The 22,146-nt window shown below is 42.7% G+C and overlaps 1 protein-coding gene across 4 annotated transcripts in view; it reads left to right on the top strand.

Moving 5' to 3' along the window:
* SUFU (SUFU negative regulator of hedgehog signaling) overlaps positions 1 to 22,146 on the top strand; it is a 378,216-nt gene that overhangs the window by 316,888 nt on the left and 39,182 nt on the right. For all 4 annotated transcript variants that reach the window (XM_085606533.1, XM_085606538.1, XM_085606535.1 and 1 more), the window contains one exon: positions 6,548 to 6,686. In XM_085606533.1, coding sequence (XP_085462659.1) covers positions 6,548 to 6,686 — 139 coding nt within the window. The remainder of the gene's footprint in view (positions 1 to 6,547; positions 6,687 to 22,146) is intronic.

Here is a 22,146-nt window from a genome sequence, read left to right on the forward strand (position 1 = left end):
GTAATGCAATTGTGTCAGTGACACAATCTTCTCATGTCTTTGATGCCACCAATAGGTCATCAATGTACTAAACCAGAACTGATTTCCCGGGCATAACTGACTCTAGACACTTTTTCAGGATTTGATTGAAAATTGAGGGACTCTGTATACCCTTGAGGAACTCCGCACCATGCCAAAATACGATTTTCGAACCGGAAGGCGAAGAGATACTGGCTGTCTGGGTGCAAAGGTATGGAAAAGAATGCCTGACACAAATCAATTACTGTAAACCAACCTGCATTCCAGGGTATTTGATAAAGGATCACTGCTGGATTTGGCACCACTGGGCAACAAGGCACTACGATTTAGTATATTTTTCGCAAATCCTGCATTATCCTGTACTTTCCACTAGGCTTTTTGGGTCCCATGATTGGCGAATTACAAGGACTACTCATTATGTCTTTCAAAATTCCTTGTATAATCATTTGCTCAGTTATTGGAGCAACTCCTGCTTTTACTTCTGCACTCATTTTCTACTGTTGTGTGTTTGGAAAAACAGCACCTTCTTTTACCACTATTTTCACTGGATCTACATTCACCATTAGCCCTATATCTTTTCCTGAAAAATCCCACACTTCTGGATTTACTGTGGCTCTCAATTCTTCTGGTAATTCACTTTCAATTACTAATGAAAACATCTCATCCACTTCCGTACCTTGCTTATCTAGCATCATCTTGTAAACAATATCCTCATCAGGTGTTTGGAAAGGAATATCATCAGGCGTACAGTAGATTGTGCAATTTATTTTGCACAATAGGTCTCTCCCTAACAGATTTACTGGGCTTGAGTCACAAACTACAAACCGATACATGTCTTTAAAGTTTCCAATATGCACTTCCATTGGTTTTGTAACTGGGGTTCTAATCTGTTTATTTGATACTGCTACAACTTGGATTGTTTCTTCAGAGAGGGGTAGGTTTGGGATGTCTGCTGTTCTCACAGTAGACCGGGTAGCACCTGTGTCCAATAGAAAAGTGATGTCACTACCTTTAATTTTCCCATCAATAAATGGACCTGTCTGATCTACTGGCAAGGATGCGCAAAGCACGCACCCCTATTCCTCCCCCCTCAGGCACCGTACTTGCATATAATCCGATTCGTCATCATTCTGCAAAATATATTGTGAAACCACAGGGTTATTCTTACCACTTTCTCCGTGAAATCCGGTGTTCGCACTTGTATTTTGGAATGCTCACATGGTATGGCATAGGAGGTTGTGGCACCTGATACTGTGGAGTAACTACCTGCTGCTGCTGTTTCACAACCACTTCATTCTGCATCTGCGGATTTAAATTTTGATTTGGCCCATTATTATTATGGACATTTTTACACTCGTCCTTCCAATGTCCAAGCTTTCGGCACACATGACAAGGAATTTTTTTTCCTTGCTTCTCTATTCATTCGTCCTCGTCCTTTACCACCACTCGACACTTGTTCTCTTTGACTCTGGTCTTTTATCTCATTATCACTCTGAGAAATTAATTTTGCTTTCTGCTGCTCTGCCAATTTTACTTGTGCCCACATCATTTTCTCTTTAAGCTTTCAATGTTTTGCCTCAATGTCGATGTTGCAATTCATCTATCGACTTGCTTTGCCAGCACAACATGTGCTGTTGAATCATCTGACTAATCTCTGGTTTCAGACCATACACAAACCGATATACAAAATGTCCCATATCCTCATCTCCAATGTTCTCAAATCCACTATACTGTTGGAATAACTGTAGCAACCTTTCATAGTATGCATGCACAGACTCTTTTGGCTCCTGATTTGTTCTATCTATTTTTACCCAATCTGTCTCTTTAGGAGGAATTAAGAGGAATTTTGCCTTTCAAAAACATAATCACCTGGTGATACTGTTTCATCACCGCCTAAAAGTCATTAATGTTAACATTTTACCATCTCTTCAATCTGGCCTTCTGACATTTCAAGGGAAACTAGGCCTTTGCTTAGACCGTACCCAATTTAAAGTTTTTAAGACACAATTCTGTTCTTTCTAATTCGCCCAGCCAAGATCAAAAAGAGTTAGACTTTAATTTGCAACTGATCTCTCAAGCTGACTTCACAATTTCCAGTCTGCTGCTCTTCGTTGTCCAATGCTGGGGAGAATTCTCTCTGAGTGGACAATCGGCAAGTACTTACATGAGGTACAGAGCACTTCACAGCATCAGGTTTGAAGACCGCTCTACCACTGACCTACTATGAAACTGTATTTAAAAACACATATTTAATCATTTATCATTACTCCATGTTGAATGTGTATGCCCATTATGACTAAGCGAACAAAGAAAATGGCTGAGGCCTTTATTCATTCAAAAGAACTGCCGCCAATCCTTAGCAGCAACGGTTGCTGGCTTACTGTACGTTTTTATATGTAATCCATCTACTCTAACACCAATATCAACTCACATCACTTTTGGATAATACCTAGAGATCATTGCATTGATAATAAAAGACTCTTCTCCTCTTGGTTACCCCCCACAGCCAGTCTAATTGCTGCTATCAAGAGTACCCTCACTCTGCAAAGCCTTGTTCTTAATAACACTTAGACTCACACTGACCTCCACTCGTATGCCAAGTTGCTCAAAGCTCTCTGTTCTTGTTAATGCTAGGCTGTATAAAAGCTGTGCTTGTAGTAACTTTCATGCCATCTAGGAGTCCTGCTTTTGATAATACTAACACAAACTCCTGTTCCTGAGAATGCAAGTCAAAGCCTTACCCTTGATGATAATCCGATTAATCCACCTTTAGCTCTTCATAATATACAAACTTGCTATAAGTGTTTGCTGTTAACACTCAAGCTCAACCAAAGCCCTTGGTAATTTCCAGAGTCATCAGAGTGGTACGTGCAATAATGCTGAAACATATTCAGTGTTATGTTATGGGTTATACCCAGAGACTTACAGCTCCTTGTGGCAACTCCATAATTATTCTGATATCTGCTTTGAATAGCCCTCGGACTGATTGCATAATAACCAGACTGAATCAAACTGTTTTTTGATAGTACCCATTTTACTCAGATGTTGCTCATAGTAACACCCAGACTTACTGATAGCTGTGTGTTGACTAACACCCAGTCTAGACTAAAGTTCTGCTATCTATAATAACGCCAAGTTATCTTGTTCTTGATAATACACCACCTCACTCAAACTTTGTTCCTGATATTATGCATATTCAGTAACAATTTTATCTTGAAAATACATAGACTCAAGCAAAGCCCCGTCAATAATAATACTTGGAGCATCTCAAAATGTTGTTGCCGATAATACCGTGAACCACTCACAGGCTTCCTCTTTATAGTACTGAGACACACACAAAGCCTCCTTTTTGAGAATATTCAAATCTTTTCAAAGCTTTGATAATACTCCAAGCTACTCAATGAATGGTAATACTAAGAGACTGTCTTGGTCTTGAAATTACCTAGAGCTTTTCAAAGTTTTATTCATAATACTTTGTGCCACGCAATGCCTTCCTCTTGGTAATACCAAGACACACAAACCTTGTTCCTAATAATCCCCAGACTCTCTGAGATGTTACTTTAGTTTTCCAGGTTTTGCTCAACACCATCCTGCTACTTTTTGGCTGGGTTTAAAGACACTGTGGCATTGCAGAAATAAAAAAACAAAAGGTGAAACACAGGATGTGGAGCAGCTGCAGCCAGAGCGAGCAATTTGCATAAGATATGTGTACCAGTTTATGGTACTTTTTTTTTTTATGGTACTTCGATTGTGTGTCCAGGTGTGCTTGATGCACTGTCTACCACCACTGACTTAAATGACATGGTGACAGTGGCGAATTGCAGCCATATCCTCTTTGCAAGCCAATTGTGGCATCTGGAACTCTGGTTTAATCATTCTTAAACAGCCTGATACAAATTCCCTTGACATTTATGAAAAGTTGATTTTGTTGTATTTCTTTGTCCTATCGGGTTTTCATTTTTGCCGGTTTAGCATTGCCACTCTGCATTTTGTTTTGCGGTGCCTACGTGATACATAATCACAGGAAAATGTTTGGTTCTAGACTTCTGGGATCTTTTAGCAGAAATAAACTGAGCCACATGAGTAAGATTGTAGGCACTATGTCTTGACATGCTCCCTAAAGCAACTCTCTCTGGAGGGAACCCTCCCCAATCTAGTTTACCCCTTCTCACACACAAGCTACTGTTAGGGTGTAGGATGCATATGAGTGGTGCATGGCTACATTCATCAGCAAAATGGAACTAGAGTGGTCTACTTCTAGCTTAGAAGACCCATCTCATAGAGATTGAGTGTTGGTATCTGTTACTGCCATGGTAAATATGTAGGCCTCAGGTTGACCTCCTAGTGTTGGATAGAAGTGCTGAACTCCAAACTCTCCCTTAAAATTTCAGTAAGCCATTTCATCTCTGCTAACCACATACAAGTCAAAAAAGAGTAAATATTATTTTGATTTTGTTATCTATTTTATCTCTGCAATACAATTCCAAAATGTGGCCACCTAATAATTGTCACTGGTTTTCTTTTTAAGAGTTCAGTTTTTAAAAGGGGTCTTTATTTTACCTTCGGTAAATATTTCTGGCTCTAATCTGTTGTATTTCTTATAGAATATAAACATGTTTTGAGTCTGAAAAGGACTATATTCCTCTCGGAGAACTGAGGTGCTCTCAACATAGGATGGGACAACTAAGAGTGCTCTGTACAGGCAGTTGAGCACCTGTGCCATATTGCTGAGTTTGTTAATTGGGGCCATGCACCTACTTCACAGACCCCACCACCCCCAACTGTTCCTCAAACAGAAGTGAAAGCCTGTTGCGATAACTTAGCGTTACAAAACGTACAATAGCCAGATATCGAAACACAAGAGCGCCAAGAATCCACGATGACCTGGTTTGAAGCACAATATCAAAAAGTGAATGTAATTGGTATTGTGTGGCATTGAACTAAAAAGCTTTTGAAAAACACATTGATTTGTGAATCTGCAGTTGCATTCATTTTAATTAAGCAAGATAGAGATTTATGAAAGGGCTCCAAGAAAATAAAGTTGCTTTAGCTTCGTGTACATCATATTTATTTTAATGCAAGTGTATTTGTGGGTTTAAGACCAATTCACTCCCAGAATGAAAAATTAAGTTAACTTTAAAACCAAGTTTTTCATTGGTGTGTTGTAGGACACACATGGCATAGCCCCTCCTTTTCTCCATATTGTGGACTTCCATAGTACTGTAATTTGATTGAGATTATGATAAAATCCGTAAATTACAGCCAGACAAGGTAAGCATAGATTATCATGATGAAAAAGTAAGCTTTAGTAACTGATATGCTTTTTGGGATTGGCTGTAACCACACAGCAAATCCTGTAAATCGTAACCATTTGAAACACTCTGTTCTGTGTTTTGCTGAAGTCCCTCCAGCTACACCCTAGTTCTGGCGCCACTGGATTGAAGCCTTCCTGGTGCTCTTTATGTCTGGCATGGCCCTATTCCTAACAAATGGGTGCCACAGAACTCTGGTCGCTTGTTTGGAAAACTGCTTCACAGGTCCATTATAAATATACTCTCCTGATAACTGGTACTCTTCTCTTTAGCTTTGTGTAAAGATGTGTAAAGATGCCATGTCCACTCATAAGGACTATAAAGAACATTTTATGTATAATACCTTGTATACCTCAGCCTCTTTACTTCAGCTTCTCCTTAACCCCTCCCCTATTCAAATGTTAACATTCCCTCCATGGAACCTTACATGAGTGGTTCTAATATATGTTGAACTTTAACAGATGTTCTAAGTGATAGAAGAAGCATACCACACTTAGCTAGACAAGCCTATTTTTCTCAATATACTGTGCAGCCACACTATCAAAATCATTTTCCGTATGCTAGTTTGTATTCTCCACTATCTTTGTTGGGGTGTTTTTGGAAAATTATTGTAAATTTTAACGCTTTTGGTCTGTCCATTATACCCCCTCCACTGCCAGCTTTAAGCAATGCACAGTCTTCTAAATCAGTTATCCACAGATGAAAGATAAGTCTCCCACTTCTCTTCAAATGGTGGGAATACATGACGATAAATTGTGTCAAAGCTTATTTTGTTAATTTGTTTTATTAATTTTTGTTGTTTTGTGAGTGTGATCAGCATGTATTGTTCGTGATTGAATAATAATGATTAACTAGAAAAAGCAGGCACGGATGTTACTTCATTTCATAATGTTGCTTTAGAACTATTTGCCTCATGTCTTTTTGTATAGTTACTTATTGACTTACCTTTCAGACAGTCATGTAAAGGGGAAGCAACTTACAGTTAATGGAAGTCCAGGCAGAAATGCATGCAGAGTCAGTGATCATGTACTGTTATTAGCAAAGTTTTTTATTTAACATACAAAATTCATATATTCATAGACTATGATGGTGAAATGTTGGGTAATTCTTATTAACTTCTTCCATTTTATGTGCATCGGTCACTTAATCCCATCCTTTGCGGCCTTTTTGGTATAGTGTTTCTTTTTTGTTAACTAGCAGTCCTCCTTTTTCTCCAGGGGCAGACTGTTACATGGACGGCACTTTACATATAAAAGTATTACCGGAGATACCGCAATCACATTTGTGTCTACAGGAGTAGAGGGTGCCTTTGCTACTGAAGAACACCCATATGCAGCGCATGGACCATGGTTACAGGTGAAGTAGAAACTTCTTATAATTTGTTTTAAACTTTGCCTTTGTTGAGTCTTAAACCTTGTTATGCTTGCTAGGCAGCTTTCCAGGTAGTTTGTTTGTAGCAATGGTAGCCAGGTTCCATAATGAAAATGGCACTCTTGAATTATTCCTAATCAGATATTTCAGTTGTTAAAATCACCTGTAATGCTTTCTGAATCATTTGTATCTTTGCCAATGTTTCATTATTCAGTTTTGGAAATTACTTCAGAAAGGGAGTCTTTTAGTCTAATTTGATTATATTAAATTTGTAGCACTTTCTAAAAGAGTTACTCCCAAGAGACAAACAAAATACACACATCATTCATATTTTAAAGCTTCTTCTCTTTGTTGTTGTTTTCATTCTTTTCCTAAAGTTTAAGTATCAGCTTTTAGTTTAAAACTATAAATGCATCTTTGTGAACAGTCAGAAAAATGACAAACTACAATCTGAATGCTATCTAACAAGCCTTGAAAAAGTCCGGGGGAACGAAACGTGTGTCGGCTGCATTGTTTTGTGAATTGACACCTGTGACTTGTTTTGAGAAGTAAAAGAAGATTTTCAAAAGTCAATAGTGGATTGAACTTGATTCTTCATTAAGCTATTGATTGACTCGAGACGAGGAATAAAGCCCCTGGCCCGGACGGTGTCCCAGCTGACCTCTATAAAACTGATATACCTCTTTGGTCTGAATTGCTAGCTAATGTTCTTAATAAAGCCTGTGAATCTGGCCTACCACAATCTTAGTCACAATCAGTAATAGTTCCGGTTTTTAAAAATAGGAACAGAGGTGACCCACATTGCTATAGGCCAATCTCACTGATAGATTCAGCCGTGAAGGTTTTAGGTAGAGTGGTTTTAGGCAAACTCACAGAATGGTTGAATGACGCTAATATCCTCTCAAACTTACAGTATGGCTTTAGGAAAGGGAGAGGAACCACGGACCAGTGCCTAAAGTTGCTTCTATTATCTGGAAAATATTCGATTGCGATGAAGAGCACACTCCATATGGCATTTATGGATCTTTCTTCAACTTTCGATCGTGTTAATAGATCCAAATTATAGCACCTGTTACTGAAGTTAGGACTGGATGAAAATATTGTAAATGTTCTGGCGGATTTGCATCAGGATCTTACAGCCACAGTGAGATTTGACCAAAAAGGTAACCTTACACGTAGTATCCGCATCATTAAAGGAGTGAGACCGGGTTGCATCTTAGCCCCACTTTTATTTACCCTATATATTAATAATCTTAAATCAGTTCTAGTGGATGCAAGTTTGTACACTACCGTGTAGGTGAGCGATTAATTCTCTCCTATATGCGGATGATGCTGCTCTATTAGCTAGAACGGCGATTGGCCTTCAGCATCTTTTAAGAACCTTTGCCGATTTTATGAAGTCTTTGGACTTGGATGTACATTTTTCCAAATCCCATATTATGATTATGGGGGCAAAGCCCAAGAAATGTAAAACCCACTATTGTGAAGAGAATGAATTAACACGGGTGACGTCCTTTTTATATTTAGGAGTGTTATTTGATGAAAAGGGTACATGGGTTCCACAAAGGAAAGCCAAAAGAAATGCAATGGCCAGATCTACGATTGCAGTCCTAGATTTTGCCCGCAGGCTGGGATCGAAGCCAATTCATGCTATGTTAAATATCTATAGGGCTAAATGCCTTGCTATAGCAAGCTATGGTTCTGATCTCTGGGGATACAGAGATGCCGGTGATGTCCAAATAGTGGAAAATACATTTTTAAGAAATCTGCTATCCGTGCCACAATCAACATCTACCTATATAATCCACCAAGAAACAGGTATAGGTTTTATATCAGACATCATCGGAATGGCTCCTTTACTTATATGAATAGGTATTTGGATACATCCAGAGCTTAAGATGAACCGCAAAATTATTCACGACTGTTTAGCTCTTGATTTAGCAAGTAGTATCCCTTGGCTAAGCTACATAAAAAAGACTGCATCTTATTTGGGGAGACCAGAGCTATTTAGCTCCCCAGAGAAGCTCCTAAAGGCGGATGTGTCCTGGGTTAAAAGTACGTACCTGCAGTTATCACAAATGGATAGAGAGGCCAGGGATTAAGTAAGCCTCTTATTATCCACATCACAAAGGATTGAGCGATATTTAAATATAGTTACCAATCAGCATCATCGTTTTCTTCTGGTGAGATTCAGATTGAATCAATTACATCTGCTCCTTGCTAAACCAATGGAATGGAAAAAGCCGGAGGACCAGAATGTATGTGCCTGTGATAATTTTTCTATTCAGGACTCAATGCATTTTGTTTTATTTTGTGAGCACTTTTTGCACATCCGAAACCGGTTCATTTTACCCATTTTAAAAGGCAAAGGTTTCATACAGGCTAGACCTGCTTTTATATATTTGCAAATGTTGACCAATGTTTGGGAATTTTTTAACATAGCTAGCTTTTTGACCGCAGCTGTCAGAATAAGGAGAAAGGGAAGAACCGTCAACAATTAGTATTTTTTAAATTTAATGAAATACTTCTGTGTATATTGATGATCCAGATTCTGTTTTCTGTATTTTGTGATGAATGTGATTTTGTAACATTTTTAAAAAAAAGTGTTTTATTGTGTTTTTAATGTAGTATGCCTTTATGGTTTTAATTAACCGAATAAAGTGAATTTGACTGACTGACTCAAGACGAGTTGGACTTTAAATGAAACAGCCCACTAGTAGTTGGTGGGTTTTCAGGGGGCACCTCTAAGGTGCCCTCTGGGTACATGTATTAATAAATTCATCACTGGAATCAGTGTGGGTTCATTAATACAAGAAGTTTGATATCAAACATCTTTATTTTCAGTGAAGCCATCATGTAGCTCGGGAACTTGTTTTCACCGGTGTCCATTACATGTGCTTAAAATGGCAGCACTGGTCACTTGTACTAGCAGTAATTTAACTGGCCAATATGTTTATGCAGATATATGTACACATGCACTACAATGCACCCTGTCTTAGGGCTGTAAGGCCTGCTGTAGGGGGGACTTGCATATACTGTATGCAGTGTTTGTAGGCCTGGCACACAGGGTTTTGTGCCATGTCGTGTTTTCACTTTTGTCTGCACCAGTACACACAGCCTGCAATGGCAGTCTGCATGAGTTAGGTGAGGGGTCCCTCAGGGTGGCACCATACATTCTACCGTCTTTAGGGTCCCTCTTTGGTACCCATGCCCTAGATGGGTACCATTTACTAGGGACTTACAAGGGTGGCAAAGGTATTGGCAATTGGGGGAACAATTGTACAGCTTTTGGAAAGAGGTCCGGCATGGGGACCTGCATAGCAGGAACCCAGTGCACTTCCAGTCGAAATTGCATCAAATACCTTCCAGAAAGTGGGGGTGACCATGTCCAAAAAGGGGCACTTTTCTACAGAGTTATTGTATTCTGTATTTGTAAATAGTGTTTTAGGGTGCCCTTGTGGCCATCCGGTTCCTGTAACCAGAGAAGAAAGTGCTTAGGGGTCTTAGAGTAGCATGTGGCAAGTTTATAAAACATAATGTTTTATTTTTAGCTCTGTGTATTTTATTTAATGGTGGTACTTCAAACACAATAGTTGTTGCCTGGTGTTTGTGTTACTTTTTTTACATCCAAGTTAATCTCTGCTCCAACTTGTGTTTTGAACTTGAAATATTGTAATTATTTCTGTCTTGCTTTTAAGGGTACTAAGGGACTCTGGTTTGTATCATCATTGAATGCTTATTGACTGCATGCATGAATTGCGGGTAAAGTTGGAGAAATCTCTTATTTTGATTCTTGTTAGCAGACTAGAAGTTCTCTTAATATAGAAGAGCTTCTTGCCCTGGCTTAAATTGTACAGGTTGTAACCGCTAAAAAAATATTCAAACCGTTTTTTTAGAGCTGCATTTGATATTGTTCATTGGCACATTACACATTTACTTGATATTAGTAATGGTGATGTTCAAGGCACGTGTTGCTGTAGCTACATAAACTGTGCCTATTCCTGCCATCTAGTGTTGGACACGGATGTGTGCAATTTGTTTTACTTAGAAGAACTCTTTTGAGTCACAAGGTACCTTGACTTCTCCTCTTGGCAATAATGTGCATTGTCATTGATTCCATTGTTATATTGCTTTCTTCCTGCTGTCTGCTTCGGACGTGTGCTCCTGTGCTCAAAGTTGAAACCGTAGCGGTGCTCTTTTCGGTTCACAAGGTTCATGCCCTTCGTCAGTATCGTACTTCAACTGTTATCCCTTTCTTTAGGTCACTGGTCGACGTCTGATTATTTTGCTCAGTCGGGTTCAGGGTCGAATGCGGCCCCTCTTGGGCCTTGCTTGTTGAGGATTTCTCCTGTCTCGGGTATCGCGTCTCTCCACCATTCCTCGACAGTGATGGAACAGATGCCATTTGATATTTTCCTCACTGCCACGCAAAATATTTTCGAACCATTTTCCATCAAGTCTACAATCTGTGCTTATCACCTGCTCGGCACAGATTATGAACCATGTTGGGGAATCGTCCTGGAAGCCTTTTGTGGAGCTGAATTCTTTCATGATGTATTTCTTGAAAATCTTGTACACAGTTAGGTGCAGGAAGCAAAAGTGTCTGCATCAACTTGCAAATGTGCACCGGATTCTTGCAGCACCTGATGGAATCATTGGTTTGCTGCTCTCTAGTGCCACTGCAAGTATTTCAACACTTATGCTGGCTGATGAGTTAAGGAGGAGGGCGTGCTTGGCCCGCCCTCCTGTAATGTACTGCACTGTTGTGTTGCTGTTTGTACTCCTATGAAAATCAATAAATAAAATTTCGGGAAAAAAAAGTCTACAATCTGTGCTTGTTGCTGGAACACAACAACACCGCCTGCTTCTCCTTCAGCTCAAAAAGGCTCTTTGCAACCATTGTGCTCGTTGACTTGATGTCACCTAGGGGTGGAGACAACACCCCAGACCTCATCGGTCATGAGGATGTCGAAGGGGTGCAACACCCACAGTTGTCAGCTGCGGATGAAGAAACGTTCTCCCCCGGAGGGAGTTCTGGCTCCGACTTGGAGATCGAGGAACTTCCGAAAGTATATCAGTCCGTGATTACGGCACCCTCCTCCCCCTCAATACTGCACTCTCCTCGAGCAGCCACAGTCAGCACCGACAAACCACTTCAGACACCCCACGTGTCTTCGGTTTGTCTCCAAAGAAGCCTTCGAGACTGACCACTTTGGCGCCAGCCACCCCGACACCGAGCTGACCCTTTGCATCAGCCACATACGCATTGGTACCGATGGTCCGGTCGAAGCCAAAGGCACTCTCCGAGTCACAAATTTCAGCATCGACCAGCAAATCCGACACTGGCGTAGTCGAGCCAATTCTCCTTAAGCTGCAGGAGCAGCTCGACTCAAGGCATAAACACCTGGTTATTCACCCCCACACGGGCTGCATCCTTGCATACTCTCTGGGACCTGCTGCTTCACTCTTGAAACGTCAGTTGTCGTTCGAGGAGGCCTTGGACATTCTGATTCCAGCTAAACAAAGCAAGAAAGCAGATAAGGTTACCAGTCCCTTACTCCTTGCACCACCATAAACTCACCATGTTCAGCTTTCGCCCTCCCAGCTTGCTTCTCCAGGGGACCCTCTTGACATCACACATCTGGGGTCTCCACACTCTGACACAGGTGGTCGTGGGGAGGGTGATGGCACATTTGACACTCCTCCACAGGGTGAACCATGGGATTCATATGATGGAGACCCTCCAGGTGAGACAGACCCCGACCTTTATCCTGCCTGCCATTCCCCTCAGGATGATTTCACATCCTTTCAGGAACTCTTCGGGGGGGGGGGGTTGCCTCATTTCACAAGGTGGAACTCCACAAGGAGCCCTTATATAGGTGAACTTCCTCTTTGATTCCTTCTCCACGTCTGACCACGCCACTCAGTATCTCCCCATGCCAAAGGTTATGTTCCGTCACACCCCTGACATTTTTAAAGACCATATCCGGGCCAGAGTTATAATTCTTAGGATGGATAAAAAATGTAAAGCCTCTCCTTCTTACCCCATCTATATTTGCGGCCAGCTCCCACCCAACTCTGGTAATCACCACTGTCTGTAAGCGACCAATTCACAGCCCATTGGGAATGCCCAGCCACCAGAAACTGAAAGCAAACGCTTAGATGCAACAGGATAACTGGTGGCCAACCACTGGCTCATACCTAATTCTGTTTGCCTTCTTGCAGGATATGACCTGGCTCATTGAAACTAAATGGAGGAGCTCCTCCAATATCTCCCTGAAGAGCATAGGAAACGAGGTCAGGAGGTCGTTTCTGAGGGCAAGCTCATATCCAACACTTCTATCCGATGTACTCTAGACACAGCCGGCACTGCTACCAGAGGGGTAAATTCTAGCTTTCTGCTAAGCAGACACATATGGCTCCGTATCTCTGGCTTTAAGCCCGAAGTTCAGCAGAACCTTCTGGACATGCCCTTTGATGGTGAGCATCTCTTTGGTCCACAGGTGGAGCAAGCTTTAGAAAAGATCAAAAAGGGTATGGAGAAAGCCAAAGCGGTGGGCCCACTGCAAACACCAGCTCCCACAGCTTCTTTCGCCTATTCCCCTACTGTGGCGGCTCAAAGACCACCTAACCTGACACCTCTACGTCCTATCGGCGCACCCAGGGTAATCAATCCTCTCCTAAAGGTTATTATAGAGTGTCCTATAGGGACAACTATGGCAGATGCAAGGGTAGCTCAACGAAAAAAGCTACATTCACAACCAAAACATGACTTGCCTCTTCTTCCCCCGACCACACAACACAAGACTTCTTTCCCATATGGCAAACCGTCACCTCCGACCAGTGGGTGTTGGACATTCTCAAACATGGTTATTATCTAGCGCTCACTTCCAGGCTTTCCCATTCCACCACGCAAACACAGAATCCCACCGGAGCATCACGGTCTGCTCAAGGAGGTCAAAGCCCTCCTCCTCAAAGGTGCTAAAGAAGAAGATACAGTTTCCTGCCATCAGCAGGAGACAGGAATGTACTCCCTTTACTTCCCAATACCCACGATAGATGGGTCCCTTTGGCCCATTCTCGACCTCAGACCCCTGAACGAATACATCATGTTAGAGCATTTTCACATACTGACCTTTCAGGATGTCATTCTGCTTCTCCAGCAAGGTGACTTAATGGCTGCGCTCAACCTAAAGGATGCCTATTTCCACATATCAATATATCTGGCTTATCACCTGTATCTCAGATTTGCGCTCACTGGCAAACATTACCAGTTCAAAGTGCTCCCCTGTGGGGTCACTACTACACCTTGGGTGTTCACTGTGCTGTGTGGTGGTGGCTGCACGCCTGCGCAGACAGGGCCTCCATGTTTTCACATATCTGGACGATTGGCTTATCAAAAGGGACACCTGCCAACAGTTTTGTAAACACACACAGGTCACAATAAATCTGCTTCATCACTTAGGGTTTACCATCACTTCCACAAAATTCCCCTCCAACCCATACAGCTCCAGCCCTACCTAGCGGCAATTCTCAACTTTGAGGAAAGCATAGCCTAGAAGTCCTGCCAGGGTCCAATCCTTTCAGGCACTGCTTCCCTTGTTCCAACCAAATCAACAACTCGCAGTCAGAACAGTCATGTGCCTCCTAGGCATGATGGCCTCCTGCATTGCCATAGTACCTCATGCCAAGCTTTACATGCGTCCGTTACAAGAATGTTTAAAGTAACAGTTGTCTCAGACAGAGGATCATTGGGATGATCTAGTGTTGATTGTCCGCCACACATCACTTTCTGCAGTAGTGGAACACCGACGACAACCTGTTGCAGAGGCGGCCTTTCCTCAACCCAGTTTTGCAGAGGATTGTTACAACAGATGCCTCCCTTACGGAGTAGGGCACACACAGGATCTGACTTACAGGGTTAGTAGGAGACCAAGTACCATGGCCTCCACCTCCACTACCTGGAACTTCTAACCATTCACCTAGCATTGAAGGCTCTCCTTCCTCACCTGATAGGCAAGGTTGTTGTCTGGAGAGACAATATGATAGCCATGTATTACCTTCAAAAACAAGCTCTCCACAGCGGTCTTTACTATCCCAGAACGTTCGGTGTTGGGCTCTCTGTCACAAAATTCATTTTTTACCGGAGTACCTGCAGGGGATGGACTTTTTGCCGACCTCCTCAGCAGGATGTAACAACAAGTCTACCTGTGTGCACTCCACCCGCAGGTCCTCCTCTGTTACTTTCACAGTTGAGAGTTCCCAGAGATAGACCTGTTCGCAACAGCAGAAAACGCCCAATGCCCAAACTTCGCCTCCATGTTCCCACAGTCCAGCGGCAATGCACTAAGGATGAACTGGCCAGGGGTAATTGCCTATGCTTTTCCCCTTCTCCCTTTTCTATTTGTGGTTCGAACGCTTCAGCAGACATCCCTCACGCTCTTAGTTGTTGTACCCAAATGGGCTCCACCAGCCCTGGTTCACGACTCTGCTTGAACTCTCACTGGTTCCGCATGAGGCTCTCCAATAAGCCTTCTCATGCAGAACCATGGAGAACTCGGGCACCCAGATCCCATGTCCCTCAACCTTGCTATCTGGCTCCTGATGTCATAGAATTTGGGTACCTTAATCTTCCACCTGAATGCATGCGCTTTCTCAAGGAGGCCTATAGACCTACTACCCATGCCTGCTAGACGGCTAAGTTGAAGATATTTGTTTGTTACTGTCGCTCAAAAGAAATAGACCCACTTGCAGGTTTCTGGGCTAACCTTTACTGCTGCACGTTTACCTCTAGCTGCCTACCTTCAGAATAGAGAACATATCTCTCTCTTAAGGATACCAGTCATTAACACTTTCATGGAGGGGCCTCAAAAGGTTTATTTCTTCCCAGGTCCAGCTGAACCCTCATGGAAACTCAACATTGTACTCACACGATTCATGGATCCTCTATTTGAGCCCCTCCACATCCCACTTCAGTTCCTCTCTTGGAAGGTTCCATTTCTGTTTTCTATCGCCTCACTCAGGCGTGTCAGTGAGCTTCAGGCATTAACCTTGGAAAAACCTTTCTTCCAAGTACAGATGGATATAGTTGTCCTCCACACAAACCCCTAATTACTGCCTATGGTAGTCCATCATTTCCACCTTAATCAGTCCATTAACCTTTCTGTTTTTTACCCACAACCTGTTTCAGTTGCATAATGTTGGCCAGGCAGTTCTTCATACACTTTTCCAATCTGCTGCAACACCAGCTGACTAGCTACCACTTTTTTGGGGGGACTGCTTTACAGTCTATGCACAAAATGTATATCTACAGCCACACATGTGGCATGTAGTTCTGTAGATTCACATGTGCCTACCCTTCTCCCTGGATGCCTGTGGCTGCTGCAGTGTCTCTTATTTTTTTTTTTCTTTTTTATGCATGCATAGCTCTTTATATATCGTTTCGCTTTACATTCAGTCCTCACCCGATGTAGGGGAAAACAGTCTAGCAATGAAGGCGATGACCATGCTCATTATTTCCAAAAAGAAGAGTCACAGTAGCTCAAAAGATTTCTTCGAAGAAAAACAACTTGTGCTCATTAGGGTCCAACACTAGATGGCAGGAGTATGCCCCGCATTTGAATCTACAGCACTACATTCCACAAACAGGTGCTTACAGGGTAAGTAACATTTTCCTTCTTTTTCTTTAGCACAAATGAGTTCCTCTACTCATGAAATTGGCTCTGCTTGCAGACAATTGGAGATTGTTTTTTGCATTTGTCTCTGAGCGGTGTTATTTTATAGCCACAACTGCTCCCATAAGACATAGTAATGCCTTACAGATAAAATGCAACTCCTTTCTATTTATTTCCTTCCTTTATTTTAGAATTTTTGTTCTGTATAAGAACTTGAGAGAAGATTTTTATTATGGGGCAGAATCTAAATAGAAAGTCGTTAACATAGTGTGCATAGTCTACTTGAGAATGGATCAAAAGGAACCTAAATGTCAACGGAACACTAATTTCTACCTTTTTTAACATTGCACATCTACAGTACTTGAAACAGATTTACATTCTAACAAATATTTATAATTTGTGGCATATGGGGATAGTTGGTTTCATAGAATTGCACAACTTTTAGTCCAGGTTCAAAGAAGTGTTGTAACCCCCTGAGTCTAAAGGTGTATAGGCAACATATCCACTAGACTACATCTTCTTTGGATCTTTTTAGGTCTCGCCTAGCGACGCAGCGCATACGTTGCTCACTTGCGAGATCTATTGTCGTTGGTTTTGCTTCGGAAGCAGGTTGGAAGCTCCACCCATGCTTCCGATTGGTGCGCATCAAAAATGCGCGCTTTTAATTGGAAGGGAGGCATGTTTGTTCCCTCCCTGTCTCCTGTTTGCCGTGCCTGCCCGGACAGGAGATGTACACACGTAAGGTGCGCGCGCATGGTGCGCTTCCACTTTCTTTTGTATGGTATTCTGTCATCCCGAGTCTCTCGGGCGTCTCTTTTGATCAAGGCGTTTCAGCACAGCGTGCATGGCGCGCTTTCACTTTCTTCTACATCCTGCCCCACACAGCACTTGGGGCACTGACTTCAACAATGGTGGCTGCTTCTTGTTTTAAATGTATTTTCTTTTGAGGTTTTGAAGTCATTCACTCTGGAGGTGGGTGCACCCTTTCTATTAGTTATTCTGCTGCTGTTTTGGAGTAGGTTTCGATGTGCAGTAATTTTCTATGGTGTCTTGTTTACAAAAAGAGGATTTTATTGGGGATTTCGAAACTTGCATTTTACCGCAGCGATATTCATTCAGCAACTGCGAGTACCGTTTAATAAGTATACCGGTGTGGCCTGCACTTCCATGCATCTCAGGTACTTGTTGGTTCTACCAGTGAAACTCGATCACACCTGCGGCGAGCTGACGTATTTAATGTCTGTAATGCAACTCGTGCTCATGTAAAGCGCTCTGATACCTTTGGGTCCCTTCACGGCATGCGTGCCGCGCTTAATGTTGTAACACAGCGCCCGCTTAATTTAATATGCATGGATGCTGCGCGTGGTCATGGCGCCGTTTAATTTAATGTGCAAGGGTGCCACTCTTGATCACGGCGCCCGCTGAAATGTAATATGCGCAGGCGCCGCGCTTAATGTTGTAGCACGGCGCCCATTTTGATGATTACTTTTTTTTTTTAAGTCATCAAAACTGGGCCTTCCAGTGCCCCATTTGAGGGCGGGCCCGCCATCAACGTCACTAGCCTGCGACAAGGGACAGGATAGGAGCAGCAGCCTGGAGCCAGCGGCAATGTTCCCTAACAGTACCTAACGCCAGGAGGACTCCCACCTAAGCACAGACTATTTTTTGTGATTCGGAAAGCATGACAACGAAATGAAAGTTACCAGTTCATGTGTATACCGAACGTTATTTTTAAATCTTCGCATTTTAGCTCTACTTTGGTCATTATGTGGCAAAATACTCTAGTACGTAATTAAGCATTCCAGTCAGAATAATTATAGAGTAGCTTCATGTTTGATGATGACTCAAGATAAGCTTGCAATATGAAATGATTGGGCTTAAACTGCACTAAGATTGCTTCTACGATGGGTGGTATAGAACTGCACCGGGAGATGATTTTGGATTTTAAAATGGCACGTTCTCTTACAGGTAGCAACTGAATGAAAGCGCCATGCCTATAAATATACATGTTCATAATGGAACAATTGTTATTCTTATTGGGTCTAAATTAAAGTGTTGCATGTGACACCCAGCTGCTTCAGGGAGCTATAAAGGCAAAGCACCAGGCTATCGTCCGAAAGCCAAGGGGGTTATTATGCAAACGATTAAAGCAGCAGAATTTGAGTTCTCAGCGCAAGTGCATACAATGTCATCTTCTTCACTCTAATGCCATTGTAAGTAGAGGATCCGTTCTTAGCTGTAAATCAAATGTAACACCCTACCAGTCAATATCGCACTGTATGTCTTTCTCATCTAAGCCTCAAAGCACTGCAAACAAGCTTTTGCAATGCAATCCTTCTCGCATTACTAAAAGTTTCAGCTATTGGCGTTGCATTATTATTTGCAATGCAAATAGCTCAAACTTTCAGTAATGCGAGACCTGTTGCATTGCAAATGCTTGTTTCAATATTTTAATAAGAGTACAATAATGTGAGCCTTGTCCTAAACAATAAATGTTGCTATAACCATTTTGTGTTGACAGTCATTTTCAGGAGAGCTTGTCGTTTTTATGGTGAATTCGGCATTTGAAGCCTGAACCTTGTAATTTGTGTTTTCTTTTTCCCACATGATTATCTGGGTGGTAGAGAATGGAAGGGCAAATCTACAACAATTTCATGAATACATCAAGGATTTGAAGTTTATGGAATCAATTTCCACCTTAGCTAGCAATTTCAGCAAGCATTGCTTTTTTGCTTGTAAAGTACCATTACATCTTAGTTTGGCTTTGCACAGGAATTCAAGATTTAAATTCATAGTGATGTGGTTATGAAAAGAAACTCAGTTCAACTATAACAATGACTCTGCTTAGTTATGTGCGGACTACTGAGTTATGTTATGTTATACAGATTACTATCACCCAGGAGGAGTGTATCCAGGTGTTGAGCAGTTGTGAGTCTATCCAATCCTAGGACCTGGTGGGGCTACTCAAAAAGCCAGGTCTTCAGCTGTCGTGCCACAGGTCTCTTGACGAACCTGTATCTTGATAGATTCCACAGGAACAAAGATGCGTTCCCCACACTCCCCGAAAACAGTGTCTGGAGGAATAGTGAAAGACTCCTTCACAGGTAACAGTCTCCGAAGAGTTGGGGGAATGAGTCATAGAGTGACCGCCACTCTTCCCCAGCTTGAGGAACTGGTAACGCTCGTGAAAAAAAACACAATGAGAGCTGTAAAGAAATAGGAAGACCTATTAGCATTAAATTTAATGTGGATAGCATTCCATAAGATTGTGATAATGCATGTCAAGTTCAAGAAAGTAAATCCACGTACCAGCCAAAAGAGCCTCAAAAAGTTTAAATAAAGGAGAGATATAGGAGTTACTGTCACTCCCCTTGAAGCTGCAGGAGGCTTGTGCCAAACTTTGGCAGTAGCAAAAATAATAAAAGGTAGTCCGTCCTAAGACTAACAGGCGGCTAAACCATAGGGCAAAGAGGCAAAAACGATAAAAGGAGGTCCTCACAGCCTGTTACACAAATGGTTTATCAGCGTTAATGGAATCCTCAAAAGCAAGGAAAAGTACTAGGCAATAGCAGGATCAGAGAGGGAGTCCCCTTCAGTAACTGGAGGCAGAGTACCGGAGAGACGTGTGCAAATTTTTGTCTGGAAATGCCACGAACTGCAGCAGAGTGCCCAGCAGTACCAAATGTGGTAGAGCACAGGGGAGGAGAGGATGTTTTCTGCCCGAGAGGCTTGGAAATCTGGAGCCGATAGTAAAATGTGCTGCGGGCATGGAGAGCGGAATGGAGCTTCCGGGTAAGGATCGTGCTAACCCACCTCCACGTCTGGATCCAGCTGAGCAGTAGCGTGGGTAGAAAGGCACACACAAATACGAGCATGAAAATCCTGGTAGGCGATCACGAGGAAACTAACTAACTAAATATGCACCAGAAACGCAGTCAGGGTACTAGTGCCGAAGATGAGTGAGAATGAAAGTAGCAAGTCCTTCTGCAATTGACGAACAAAAGGGGCGTGGTTACGGGATCGAAACAGTAAGCCAAGTAAAGGCTTGTTCTGGACACTTCACTTTAAACTAAGGAGGGGACGTGTAAAAAGATTCACTGTATTTGCGCTCACCTGGTAGCAGTAAGGGTTCGTCTAAAAAGAGTAGAAATCCTTAAACATGACATGCACTAACACAATGCCTGTCTCTGGTCCCAGTATATAGAACAAGAGGCCTGAGCCCTGACATCAGCTTCTTGGGGAATTCAAGAAGTGACGAGGAGTCTGTTATGTGTAGCAGCTGGCTGTTCGATGCTTCAGGAACGATGTAGGAAAAGGCTTAACCGCCGGCTCTAGTTTTCCATATTCGTGTAATGTGTGCAAGTAGGAGTCTGGACAAGTGGAATTGTCTGTAAGGTTTGTGAAAGCAGTTGCGGTTGTTGAGGTATGTTGGGCCAGTTTTATGTAGTGCCTTGAAGAGGGAGTGAAGAGTTTGAATTGTACTAGTCAGTGTATGGGGAGCCAGTAGAACTCCTTCAGGTGTGGTGTGGTGTCGTGTGATGCGAGTGCGGCTTGGGAGGTTGAGAGCGATTCTGGCCAGAGTTCTCGATGGTCTGCCACCTTGTGATGAATTTTTTGTTGATCCCGGCACCAAAAGTGGTCCCTTAGTCCAGCTTGCTTGTGATAAGGGTTGCATGACATTTTTCTGGTTGCTGATTGGGAGACGTTTGAAATTCTTCCTCAGCATCTTCAGTGTATGGAATCATGAGGTAGAACGGCGTTGGCTTGGGCGGTCATGTTGAGTTTATTGTTGATGATTATCCTGAGGTTCTTGACATAGGTGTTGGTCGTGGCTGTCGGTCTTAGCTCTGTTGGCTACCTGGAGGGCTCCAACGATGAAGTGATCTTCTCAAAGATCATGATTTTGGTCTTGTCAGTTTTCAGACAGTTGGTTTTCATTCAGTGAGTGATTTCAGTCATGCAGGCATTGAGCTTGATCCACGTACTTGGTGTCTCTTGTCCACGAGGGAGAGAATGAGTTGCGTATTGTCGGCGTAGAAGAGGATGTTGATAGTGGGGAATGGATGATGCTGGCTAGAAGGATTGTGTATGCATTGAAGAGGATCGGGCTCAGGGATCCTCCCAGATCAGATTGCGGGCGTCCTAAGCGTACAATGCAAGGTTGACTGACTGGGTCCTTCCACTCAGGGAAGAGCAGGTCCAAGCATGTGCTTGGATTCTGATATTGTGTAGGCATTGGATGAGGATGGGGTGAGAGACTGTGTCCAACGCTGCATAGAGGTCCAGAAGGATGAGGGCCATTGTGTCTCCTCCATTCAGTCATCCAGATGTCATCCATGCCATTGAGGAGGGCAGTTTCAATGCTGTGGTTGTGTCTGACCCCACAATGTGTGCTGTTGAGGAGTTGGTGGTCGTTGAGGTATTTAGGAAGGCATCCGTTGATGGTTTTCTCCAACACCTTGGCTGGGTATGGTTGCAGGGAGATCAGTTTGTAGTTGGCTAGTGCTGATGGGTCCGCGGAGGGTTTCTCCTGCAATGGGAGGACATTTGTGGGTTTCCAAGCATTTAGGAAGGTAAGGGGTTGAGGCATTAAGAATGGGTATGATCATGGTGCGGATAGGTTGCAGTCCTCTAGAGTAGGCGTGGTGGGGGCAGGATTCCAATGGGGCCCCTGATGGATGGACTTCATGATGGCTGCGTTTTGTTCTGGGGTGATGACGGGCCAAGTGGTTAGCATTGGTTCATTTGATTAGATCGGGAGGCATTTTGCG

This window comes from Triturus cristatus, chromosome 1_2, assembly GCF_964204655.1.
Source record: "Triturus cristatus chromosome 1_2, aTriCri1.1, whole genome shotgun sequence".
Lineage (NCBI taxonomy): Eukaryota > Metazoa > Chordata > Amphibia > Caudata > Salamandridae > Triturus > Triturus cristatus.